The sequence below is a fragment of the Salvelinus fontinalis genome, chromosome 26 (genome assembly GCF_029448725.1).
Source record: "Salvelinus fontinalis isolate EN_2023a chromosome 26, ASM2944872v1, whole genome shotgun sequence".
In the NCBI taxonomy this organism is placed as follows: Eukaryota; Metazoa; Chordata; class Actinopteri; order Salmoniformes; family Salmonidae; genus Salvelinus; species Salvelinus fontinalis.
The window spans coordinates 27983966-27996809 of NC_074690.1; the positions used below are offsets into that span (position 1 = coordinate 27983966).

The following is a 12844-nucleotide window of genomic DNA, read 5'->3' on the forward strand; positions in this document are numbered from 1 at the left end:
ACACAAGTTTCCTCTAGAGTCAGATGGAGGATCAGCTTCCCCTCTCCCAATCCCGACCTTAACCATACGTAGGGAAAATGTTAAATTCAACCTACAACACAGCAGAGGAGCATACGTACAAGGAGAAAAACTGACCAATACTCAAAACATCACGTGACGAAATGTTTTTGTTGAATCCTATTCCCACCATTCCAACAACAAAAACAAATGGATTTGTACGGATCTACTTATCTCTACTACTTAGCTGCCTTTCATAGAAAAACACCCATTGGGATTAACTACTTTTATGCCTTGTGTAAAATGCAGACTGTAATGATAATCACTCCCCTTTAAGCCAAAAGCAGTAATAAAATAGAGCCTTTTCCCAATTTCAGAAATGTGTTTGTTCAACGTGGAAACAAATTAAGTCCGGACAGATTAGTTCTGGTACTAAACTGGTTTGAACAACATCATGTACAGTATGCCAGCCACACCCGACCCCCACTCCCTCGCTACATCTCATTTGTAATTGAAGGGTTTCCATAGTAATCGCAAGCACCAGTGGTATTGTCGTCGATGTGTAGATGGAAGATTGCTGGTTAGAGAAAACCTGGAGTGAACTGCAGAGTGCAATATCTAGAGGGCACAATAAGATGAGCCAATGGTTCTCGATTAGGGTGTGTTAGAGGCAAAACACATCCAATAGAAATCCAATATCATTTATTTGATTCATTTGAAATACAGGTCCAATTAAAATATAATTTTTATTTTATTTGACTGAATAAAAAACTAAGAGAAAAATATACACACTAATGATTAGGCTTGTACATCAGTCACAGTCATAATTGCAGTACAACAGTCTAAACAACACCGATTGGGCTGAGACTATCTCACAACCATTGAGGATAATCACATTGAATCTCCTTCACTACTGTTGTTTTGATAAGGTACACTTGTTTCTTCAATTTTAGGTGCACTACATCTGATGAATAAAACAGATCAGTGGTACACATGAATAATATGAAATATTACAAGGTCTTGCACTGCTGCAATGTTTTTCGTTTGTTTTCGGATTATCTATATAACATAATGAAGTATTCTCTTCAGAAAGAGAAAAAGATCCAGAATTGGACAAGATCCATCTTGATCTGTCCTGGGATTCCATACTTGATAAGACCTGGTGGTTTATTGGATTACTGTGAAAACATGATATAGTCTCTACAATCCAAGCCAATGTTGCTTTGGTTTTTGGGTGCTGCTTCTCTGCTAGTATGATGACTGCGGTCAATGTTGCCAGGTGACGGTGGTGTTACTTGAGGTTGAGGAGGTGGCGAGAGTGAGTGTGGACAGCTTCTACAAAGGCACCCACGTTCTCCGGGTCCATGTCAGGGTACAGCCCGTGGCCCAGGTTGGCAATGTACCCTCTGGTGCCAAAGCCTTCCAGCATCTTTTTCACTATCTCTGATATACGCTCCTGCATGGGTAGAGATAGACAGAGACAAATAAGCATCATTTTTGAAAGTATGGTGCCTTCGGAAAGTATTCAGACCCCTTGACCTTTTACACATTTTGTTACGTTACAGCCTTATTCTAAAATGTATTAAATAGATGTTTTCCCTTATTAATCAACACACAATACCCCATAATGATAATGCAAAAACATGTTCAGACATTTTTGCAAATTTATAAACAAAAGAACCCTGAAATAACATATTTAGATAGGTATTCAGAGTCTTTACTTAGTACTTTGTTGAAGCACCTTTGGCATCAATAACAGCATTGAGTCTTCTTGGGTATGACGCTACAAGCTTGGCACACCTGTATTTGGGGAGTTTATCCCATTCTCTGCAGATCCTCTGAAGCTCTGTCAGGTTGGATGGGGAGCGTTGCTGCACAGTTATTTTCAGATCTCTCCAGAGATGTTCGATCGGGTTCAAATCCTGGCTCTGGCTGGGCCACTCAAGAACATTCAGAGACTTGCCCGAAGCCACTCCTGTGTTGTCTTGGCTGTGTGCTTATGGTCGTTGTCCTGTTGGAAGGTGAACCTTCACCCCAGTCTGAGGTCCTAAGCACTCTGGAGCAGGTTTTCAAGGATCTCTCTGTACTTTGCTCCGCTCATCTTTGCCTCGATCCTGACTAGTCTCCCAGTCCATGCCGCTGAAAAACATCCCCACAGCATGATGCTGCCACCACCACGCTTCACCGTAGGGATGGTGCCAGGTTTCCTCGAGACGTCCCGCTTGGCATTCAGGCCAAAGAGTTGAATCTTGGTTTCATCAGACCAGAGAATCTTGTTTCTCATGGTATGAGAGTCTTTAGGTGCCTTTTGGCAAACTCCAAGCGGGCTGTCATGTGCATTTTACAGAGGAGTGGCTTCCGTCTGGCCACTCTACCATAAAGGCCTGATTGGTGGAGTGCTGCAGAGATGGTTGTCCTTCATGAAGGTTCTCCCATCTCCACAGAGGAACTCTAGAGCTCTGTCAAAAAGTGACCATCAGGTTCTTGTTCACCTCCCTGACCAAGGCTCTTCTCCCCTGACTGTTCAGTTTGGCCGGGTGGACAGCTCTTGGAATTGTGTTGGTGATACCAAACTTCTTCCATTTAAGAATGATGAAGGCCACTGTGTTCTTGGGGACCTTCAATGCTGTGGACATTTTTTGGTACTCTTCCCCAGATCTGTGCCTTGTCACAATCTTGTCTCAGAGCTCGACGGACAATTCATTCAACCTCATGGCTTGGTTTTTGCTTTGACAGGCACTGTCAACTGTGGGACCTTATATAGACAGGTGTGTGCCTTTCCAAATCATGTCCAATCAATTGAATTGACCACAGGTGGACTCCAATCAAGTTGTAGAAACATCTCAAAGATGATCAATGGAAACAGGATGCATCTGAGCTCAATTTCGATTCTCATAGCAAAGGGTCTGAATACTTAAGTAAATAAGGTATCTGTTTTTTTATTTTTAATAAATTTGCAAACATTTCTAAAAACCTATTTTCACTTTGTCATCTACTGTGTGTAGATTGCTAAGGAAATTGTTTGATTTAATCACATTTAGAATAAGGCTGTAACATAACAAATTGTGGAAGAGGTCAAGTGGTCTGAATACTTTCTGAAGGCACTGTATCGTGTATAAGTTATAGCAGCAAGTGCCTGGCACAACAATCGCTGGTTAATGTGCTTTTGGTTAATGTGCTTTTACTGTACAGTACCTTTGTACTGAAACATTTCGCCAATATATACATTTCTTGGATCTCAAAAAAACCTTACTTTGGGGGCATATAGCGCACACGGGTCCATGTTCCCCTGGAGGCTAACCTTTCCTCCAGTTCGCTCCCTGAAACCACAGAGACAAGGGGTTCATTACCAAAGGTGTATTAACCTGGAGTTCAATCAACAGTGGACCGAACCACCTGTTTTTATTGTTGACAAGATAAATGTAACCTTTCATAAAAGAGTGTGAATCCAATCCAATTTCAACATATGACACAATACCTTTAGCAAATGTTGGCTCGGTCACTGACTGTCTAGGGAAATGGCTCGTGATCTGATTTCTGTGAAAAGGGTTAATGTTCGTTACCGCGCTGAGCGAGGGTCGATGGTCCAATCCAAACCAACAACCTCATAGTGGGACTGAGAGAGGTCCTCCAGACCATAGTGGCCGTCCTTGGCAAACACAATCTGTGACAGAACATGAAGGACATGAGGGAGATACAGTATAGTCCAGGGAACTTTAAAGACACACTGCAGTGAAAAACAAATTACAAAACAATTGTTAAATATTGACCGATGTCAACATTGGAGACCGATGACATGCCATTCAATGCATAAAAAAACTAAAATGTATTTCTGACTACTCCAGATGACAATATATTTGACAGTATAGTGCCATCTACTGGTGAAATATCACATTACACTGGCCACATGTTATCACACCACAAGACAAGTAAGCTTTTTTTAAGCATAATGATGAACAAAAGCTTGTCTTGAAAATCTAGTGACATAAAATCCACAAAAAGGATGAGGATGTCTGTGTTGTGTGAAAATGAAGAAGGGACAGTCTGTGTGGGCTCACCATGGGGACATCCTGGCCTGACTCCTTCAGCTGGTCCTTGACCTTACGGGCGATGTCTCGGAGGTAGGGCAGGGAGAACTCCTGGAACTCCACTGGGCCCAGATAGCCAGCATGGGACTCAAACACCTGCAAGGCCTGGGGAAACACAGGGAAGGTGGAACAGACTGGATAATAATGTGCCATGTATCTAGACAGGACTGTGTCTCCTGTATAATGTGTCTATGATAGGGGCCCTAAAAGAAACCGACATGAATAAATCAACATTCTAGCAGTTCCTAGATATTGAGCTATCAGATCATTCATGCCATTTATGAACATCTTCTCCTTGTCCAATTAAGTGCTGTAAATAAACTGATCTACCCTCTATTCACCTGATCATTTTCCCATGAGCAAGAACTCTGGGCTAGCAGTAAGATGCAGCTGGAACACAATCTCCCATGGTGCCTTGCTTACCTGTGCTCCAGCAGCCACCTGTCCCAGCAGGTACTCTACTATGATGTCAGTCAGCATCTTTAACAGCTGGTGGCTGGCTTCAGGGTGACGGTACAGCCAGCGCTTAGCCTTGGATTGGGTTGTTGAGCCTCCCCCCTCAATCATATAGGCCATCAGGGTCCACTACAGGAGAAACAGATGATGATATGGGTCACTTTACTGGAGCCTCTAGTCTAAGAACACCAAGATATGACACAAGGCTGAAAAAAAGTGTATTTTGACTATTGAAGTAACCAACAGATTCTGTATTGAAAAGTGTTCTCTCTCTCTCGCACTCTGTGTGTGTGTGTGTGTGTGTGTGTGTGTGTGTGTGTGTGTGTGTGTGTGTGTGTGTGTGTGTGTGTGTGTGTGTGTGTGTGTGTGTGTGTGTGTGTGTGTGTGTGTGTGTGTGTGTGTGTGTGAGTGCGTGCGTGCGTGCGTGCGTGCGTGCGTGCGTGCGTGCGTGTGTTCCATCTCACCGGGGCACCAGTGAAGCCGATGAGAGGGACCTTGCCTTCCAGTTTGTGGCGTGTCAGTGTAATGGCCTTGAAGACATAGTCCAGCTCTTTGTTGACATCCACCTTGGACTGCAGCAGCAGCAGGTCCTCTGGTTCCTTTAAGGGCTCTGGGAAAGTAGGGCCCTTTCCTGCCACCATCTGGACATCCATACCCATGGCCTGGGAGCAGGTACACACACAGAGTCATTAACCGGTTAAGCAAAAGAATAACATATACTGTCTCTGAGTTACGTATGAGTTGTGTTGGTGCTTCCTCCTATCAATATACTACACAAATAGATGACCTTCTTGCCAGCAGGTTCTCTCTTTGTTTAGTATGTAGAGAGGAGGAAGCACAACACTTGTGATTGAACTAAAGGCAAAGAAAGATCTGCCTCAGACAGGACATCTCTTACCTGTGGGATAACCAGGATGTCTGAGAAGATGATGGCAGCATCAAATGGGAAACGTCTCAATGGCTGTAAGAAGAAACAATAAGTGAGTGTTCTCCATCTATGCCAAGATGTTTAGTAGTAAAACGTGCTGGTTTAACACATGCAATGATTACCTGGAGAGTGAGTTCACAGCAGGCTGCAGGTGACCGACATGTTGCAAAGAAGTCCTTTCCCGCTCTGGACTCACGGAACTCTACAAACAAATAGGTTAGCTTACATGTCAATGCCAACAGACACTAAGAGATGGATAGGTCCATTCAACAACAAAAACCCTATTGATATTTGTAGTGTTAGTTCAATGTGTGTTTCTTAGGTCAGTGAAGTACATGAGTGTAGTCTCGAAAATACGACCCTAGGCAACAGTAGTGACTAGGATCTGGTTTCTATGACAAACCCTTTTGGCAACTTCAATAGAAAATAGAAATAAATCAGGGGTGGGTCCACCTCAGACAGACGAATCACGAGGCAGACATGCCAGAATGTTGCAATTCCAATTCAAAGTGGTTTAAGTCAAGGTAGTTGATGACAACTAACCTCTTGAGAAATGCAAAAACAACCTCTGATCTCCATCTCGCTAGCTACAATGATGTATGTTATTGAAGCGGATAAAGACTTATTTGGTATTTTATTAGGATCCACATTAGCTTTTGCAAAAGCAGCAGCTACTCTTCCTGGGATCCACACAAAACATGAAACAATACAGAACATTAATAGACAAGAACAGAACTACATAATTTTTGAAAAAGGCACACGTAGCCTACATATCAATGCATCACACAAACTATCTAGGTCAAACAGGGGAGAGGCATTGTGCCACGAGGTGTTGCTTTATCTGTTTTTTGAAACCAGGTTGGCTGTTTATTTGAGCAATATGAGATGGAAGGAAGTGCCATGCAATAGGGGCTCTATATAATAATGTATGCTTTCTTGAATTTGCTCTTGATTTGGGGAACATAAAAAGACACCTGGTGGCATGTCTGGTGAGCAATTTGGGATTTTCAACACGTTTCTTATAAAAAAAGAAGTGATGCAGTCAGTCTCTCCTCAACTCTGAGCCAAGAGAGACTGGCAGCATAGTATTTATATCAGCCCTCTGATTACAACGAAGAGCAAGACGTGCCGCTCTGTTCCGGGCCAGCTGCAGCTTAACTAGGTCTTTCCTTGCAGCACTGGACCACACGACTGGACAATAATCAAGATTAGACTAAACTAGAGCCTGCAGAACTTAAGAGTGTGATGTCTTTATTACAGAGAGACCTCTTCCCATATTTACAACCATTGAATCTATATGTTTTGACCATGACAGTTTACAGTCTAAGGTAACACCAAGTAATTTAGTCTCTTCAACTTGTTCAACAGCCACACCATTCATTACCATAATCAGTGGAGGTCTAGAATTTAGGGAATGATTTGAACCAAATACAATACTCTTAGTTTTAGAGATGTTCAGGACCAGTATATTACTGGCCACCCATTCCTAAACAGACTGCAACTCTTTGTTAAGGGTTTCAGTGACTTCATTAGCTGTGATTGCTGATACATATATGGTTGAATCATCAGCATACATGGACACACATGCTTTGTTTAATGCCAGTGGCAGGTCATTGGTAAACATATCAAACGCATATAAAACTAGGCACTGATGTAGTTCCTGTATGACAAACTGACATTCTATTATGTACAGACTTGTTAAGTCAGAACATTTGAAAATTGTGGGAGCGGGTGTGTAGAGAGACTAATGAGAGTGTGTTGTAGCCTAGAGACCCACCTGGTAGGTAACGTCCAGCCTGTCTCATACACCACACAGGCACATGAGGGGTTTCTTGGCCACGGCATGCAAGAAGGAATGCATCATTCTTCAACTTGGGGAAGTCTTTAGGGCTAAAATTGAAATAAAATGGCAAAGATGAATGTTTTAGAAATGTATATAAACGAAAGCCATAACCCACATAACGACACATTTTGTTGGTAACATTCTTCCTAATTTTAACAATTAGTTCTTATCAGGGGTAGGGCTACTCCTCCCCTCCCATGGTATCATGTTGGGCACACTACAGTGTCCTGTACAGGAAGCAGGTGATTACAGAAGATAAGTCCCTCTTTCTGTTATCAGCTGCACACAGTGGAACAACGGTTGAATGAGATGCTGGTGAAATGATCGTGAGATCTTTCTCATGCAACATCATGGTGCCAGTCACATAAATGCTTTATGTAGTAGCTTCCCTGACATAATCTTCATCACTGATCAATACTTTCATTTGACAGAAATGCCGCTGCTCGTGGTCATTGGTAGGTAACTAACTAGCTCATATCACATATCAAGCATGATATTCACAAACAACGCAATACACGTGTCCTCATGGTAGATTGCATTTTTTTGTAACGTTACGAACTAAATGGTTAGCTAGCTAGTCGGTTTAACGTTAGCTACATAGACAGTAGTAGCTAGCCAGGTATACAGTCAGATAATATACATACAGTATTAAATCGTCCTTGTCCATGATGGGGCTGATGTTATAATGGAAGAATAAATTCAGAGATGCTGTTCACTTGTCCTAGACGTCAGTGGCAAACTGCTGCCTGATTCTTTCTTGACTGTCATCCAGAATGTTGCACGACCCCACTACAGGGCGCGGCCAGCTTTAGAAAGTCATGTGACAGACCACTGACCGCTATACTTTTGGTACGTTCCAGAGCAGGTAGTCGTCTAAACTCGCGTTCATATGTTGCGCAATGTCATTGGTCATCCTGGGGTGCGTTATATTCGATTAAATGTCTGCAACGTTGCGTGACGGATTGTTCTGAACGACACGTTACCCCAAAACGTTCTTCAACGTTCATGAACAGGCATTTGCTCCGTTTGGTGGGTGTGGCCAGGTGTGGCTTGAAGCAATGAGTGATATATTTAAAGGACAGCGGAGGGTTCCTCAACCGGCGTTGGATCCCGAAAGTGTGAACAAGCTGTAATTTGTTTGTTTGTTAGTTATTTGGCACAACTGTACTTGGGTCGGGGCGGCAGGTGGGTAGAGCGTTGGACTAGTAACCGAAAGGTTGCAAGATCGAATCTCCGAGCTGACAAGGTAAAAATGTGTCGTTCTGCCCCTGAACAAGGCAGTTCGTTACTTGTTCCTAGGCCGTCATTGTAAATAAGAATTTGTTCTTAACTGACTTGCTTAGTTAAATAAAGGTAAAAAAAGGCAGATAGTTCAGATGGTAGCATTAGGGTAATTGATTATGATAAAACCAGTTGTAAATAGGAGTAACATGAGTAAGAGAAATCGCCATGACATGACAGAGGAATGAATACCAGGGGCGCAACTTTGGTTGGGGGACTTTTTTTCTTTCTTCAGTTGGATAAACACTCCAAACAGCCTGCCCTCGCACGGTCCTAAAGCACACAGTTGCCCCTTTTTTGAATCACATTCCAATGATATAAATGGGTGGAAATTAAAATGCAATTTCAGAAAGGCCCCAGTGAAAGCTGTGCCCCTGATGAATACTGCTGGGGAAACAATGAGTAGACCTGTAAAGAACAGGACCACTCTTTCACAAAGAGGTTGGATGGTAGTGTTCCCAGAACCAGCGAGTAAGTACTTCCATCCTTTGCATTTGACAAAATCAATTAGGGAAGAGATTGGGTTTATTTAAGGATGCCAAACCAATGGGTTATGGGAAGGTCCTGATCATTGCAAATAGTACAATCAGCAGGAGAATGTCTTGAAATTGAACACTAAATGGGGGTTGGGTGAAATGTCACATTCAAGGTGCTATGACTAAAATGAGAGGAGTAATTGGTGGGATGCCATTGGAAATGACCATGGAAGACGTTAAGGCTTGCACTAAAGGAGGAAAAGTTATCGATGTGAAGAGGATGAAAAGCAAAAAGAGTGGCAGTCAAGTGGACACTAAACTGTATTGTTACAATTTGAGGGGAATAGACCGAACAGGATGCAGCTAGGATCACTCACTTATCAGGTTAGAGAGTATGTGCCGCCTCCCCTTCGGTGTTTTAAGTGCCAACGGATGGGGCATGTTGCTAATGTGTGCAAAGGTAAAATGAGATGGGGATCATGAGTATAGGAAATGTGGGCCTGACTCTAAAGTTAAACGTTGTGACTGAGAACACAGTGCAGCGTATGGAGGATGTGAAGTACAACAGAAAGCCATGGAAGCGCACAAGTACAAATAGGATACATTGTAATTTTGCATAAACCTTGCTGTCTGTCTCTGACATTTGAAACATTGTTTCAATATTAACATTTGATCTCCATCTGTCCCATAATGAACATGTCGGGATGATACACAGGCAGGGTTTCTCAGCTAGTCGAAATCATAACTCACCTGGCATCTTTTTTTATATATATATATATATATATATATACTGCTCAAAAAAATAAAGGGAACACTTAAACAACACAATGTAACTCCAAGTCAATCACACTTATGTGAAATCAAACTGTCCACTTAGGAAGCAACACTGATTGACAATAAATTGCACATGCTGTAGTGCAAATGGAATAGACAAAAGGTGGAAATTATAGGCAATTAGCAAGACACCCCTAATAAAGGAGTGGTTCTGCAGGTGGTGACCACAGACCACTTCTCAGTTCCTATGCTTCCTGGCTGATGTTTTGGTCACTTTTGAATGCTGGCGGTGCTTTCACTCTAGTGGTAGCATGAGACGGAGTCTACAACCCACACAAGTGGCTCAGGTAGTGCAGTTCATCCAGGATGGCCCATCAATGCGAGATGTGGCAAGAAGGTTTGCTGTGTCTGTCAGCGTAGTGTCCAGAGCATGGAGGCGCTACCAGGAGACAGGCCAGTACATCAGGAGACGTGGAGGCCATAGGAGGGCAACAACCCATGCACATTTGTGGCCTGCTGGAGGTCATTTTGCAGGGCTCTGGCAGTGCTTTTTCTTGCACAAAGGCGGAGGTAGTGGTCCTGCTGCTGGGTTGTTGCCCTCCTACGGCCTCCTCCACGTCTCCTGATGTACTGGCCTGTCTCCTGGTAGCGCCTCCATGCTCTGGACACTACGCTGACAGACACAGCAAACCTTCTTGCCACAGCTCCCATTGACGTGCCATCCTGGATGAGCTGCACTACCTGAGCCACTTGTGTGGGTTGTAGACTCCGTCTCATGCTACCACTAGTGTGAAAGCACCGCCAGCATTCAAAAGTGACCAAAACATCAGCCAGGAAGCATAGGAACTGAGAAGTGGTCTGTGGTCACCACCTGCAGAACCACTCCTTTATTGGGGGTGTCTTGCTAATTGCCTATAATTTCCACCTTTTGTCTATTCCATTTGCAAAACAGCATGTGAAATTTATTGTCAATCAGTGTTGCTTCCTAAGTGGACAGTTTGATTTCACAGAAGTATGATTGACTTGGAGTTACATTGTGTTGTTTAAGTGTTCCCTTTATTTTTTTGAGCAGTGTATATACACACACAAAGAAATTTCAATTGAAAAAAAGGTCAAATGAAACTAAGTGCAGCTAGTTTGCAGTCTTTCCATCTTCAATTTGAAGTGATTGTGTTAGCTGTGTTGTTGGCTCGCTCCTCTGAACAACAGTGTCCTGAAGGGAGAGCACGTGTTCTCTGCCAGGATAAATTGTGCCTTATTAGCTCATTGTTATGGATGTATCCAAGTAAAGGTCACTAGAAAACAGCTTAAACAAATGCAAATGCAGCTACTGTTGTTATTCTGGCTGCACTGTTTAACGTGACTGTAAGTTAGCCGTAGTTGGCTAGCTAGCAAGCAAGGGATAAGAATGTTGCCAGCCAGTATGGCAATGGAACATTTAGAACGTATGACAGGATACAGAACAAAAAGACTGAACGACTCTGTCAACCGAACCGATAAAACAAACGACTAGCCGGCTTGGGTAGCAACCCTAGATTTGTGTCGGGACTATTCAAGGGCATTATCACTTAAATTGAATGCTAGGAGTTTGATAGCCAATTGACAATAATTTAAGAAGTTTAAACGTGATTTAGATGTTTTTACCGGATGTGGTATGTATACAAGAAAAATGCTTAAACTTAATTGGATTATATTATTCCTGGTTTTATCTCTGAGTAGTGATTGAATACGGGGTTCGAGTGATAGGTGTGCTACATTTATCAAAGAAGGTGTAGGACATGGTTTCAAAGAACATAAACATGTGGCAGTGGAGAGAAAGGGGAAATATCACATTGTTTATTTACTATAATCCTTGTAAGCCCATCTCTGTATCTGAATTAGATATAGTTGTGAAATCCAGTGAAGGTGATATGAGCATTGAAATCTCCACACCATAACAACTTTTGGAGCAGCAATACCACAGATGCCAATGGTTTAGTGGTTGAAAGTTTTATGGAGCAGAGGGGACTAGCTAGTATAAATGAAGGTTAAATGTGACTAGGGGGTACTTTGTCATTTTTAGATCATTTGTTAGTGTCCTCCATTGCTGGAATATGTGAGTGGAATGTGAAGATAGAATTCACAATAGGTAGTGATCATTTCCCAGTCATGTGCAACATGGATCTTGACGTATGTTTTCAGAAAAGGGAACTGGTTATAAATTGGTGCTTTGACAAGGCATACTGGGAAACTGTTTACACTTTGTGTGAAGGAGAATCATAAATTGTCAATAGAAGGGTCGGTAGAAGACTGTGCTGCATCTGTGAATTCGGTCATGTTAGATGCTTCCTTATTGGCTACTCCAGTGAGGGATAGTTCCTTGGTGGACTGAAGCATGTAATAAGGCCATGAATGATTGTGATAATGCTTTTAAAACTTCAAAGAATCATTTGGCATTTGATAGCATGATAGTGTTGGCTAGGAAAGTAATTTAGAACGCAACGAAAGGTGCATGGCGATAAGTCTGTTCTTCTATAGCAGGCCTGGGCAATTATTTTCCATGGTGGGCCATGTTAGAATATATTTTTGCCATCGCGGGCCAGAATCATATTACAGGATTATACATCATGTGTATGACTGACAGATACAGTGGGGCAAAAAAGTATTTAGTGAGCCACCAATTGTGCAAGTTCTCCCACTTCAAAAGATGAGAGAGGCCTGTAATTTTCATCATAGGTGCACTTCAACTATGACAGACAAAATGAGAAAAAAAAATCCAGAAAATCACATTGTTACAAATATGAATTTATTTGCAAATTATGGTGGAAAATAAGTATTTGGTCACCTACAAACAAGCAAGATTTCTGGCTCTCACGGACCTGTAACTTCTTCTTTAAGAGGCTCCTCTGTCCTCCACTCGTTACTTGTATTAATGGCACCTGTTTGAACTTGTTATCAGTATAAAAGACACCTGTCCACAACCTCAAACAGTCACACTCCAAACTCCACTATGGCCAAGACC

General features: G+C 42.4%; 1 protein-coding gene across 1 annotated transcript; it reads right to left on the minus strand.

Moving 5' to 3' along the window:
* Positions 1-682: 682 nt before the first annotated feature.
* On the minus strand, positions 683-8339 carry LOC129824044 (uroporphyrinogen decarboxylase). The gene is made up of 10 exons (XM_055883323.1): positions 7957-8339; positions 7247-7359; positions 5592-5671; positions 5440-5502; positions 5006-5203; positions 4509-4670; positions 4056-4190; positions 3561-3661; positions 3251-3317; positions 683-1453 (listed from the first exon to the last, which is right to left on the minus strand). The coding sequence occupies exons 1-10, from the start codon at positions 7977-7979 to the stop codon at positions 1289-1291; spliced, it is 1107 nt and encodes a 368-aa protein (XP_055739298.1). The 5' UTR covers positions 7980-8339; the 3' UTR covers positions 683-1288.
* Positions 8340-12844: the final 4505 nt, after the last annotated feature.

Excerpts from the sequence above, each read along its gene's own strand:
- LOC129824044 (XM_055883323.1), bottom strand. The coding sequence starts at position 7,979 with ATGGACAAGGACGATTTAATACT. Across the intron at positions 5,204-5,439 it reads ACATCCTGGTTATCCCACAG|GCCATGGGTATGGATGTCCA; the intron begins GTAAGAGATGTC and ends ACCTGCTCCCAG. Across the intron at positions 4,191-4,508 it reads AGGTGGCTGCTGGAGCACAG|GCCTTGCAGGTGTTTGAGTC; the intron begins GTAAGCAAGGCA and ends GTGTTTCCCCAG.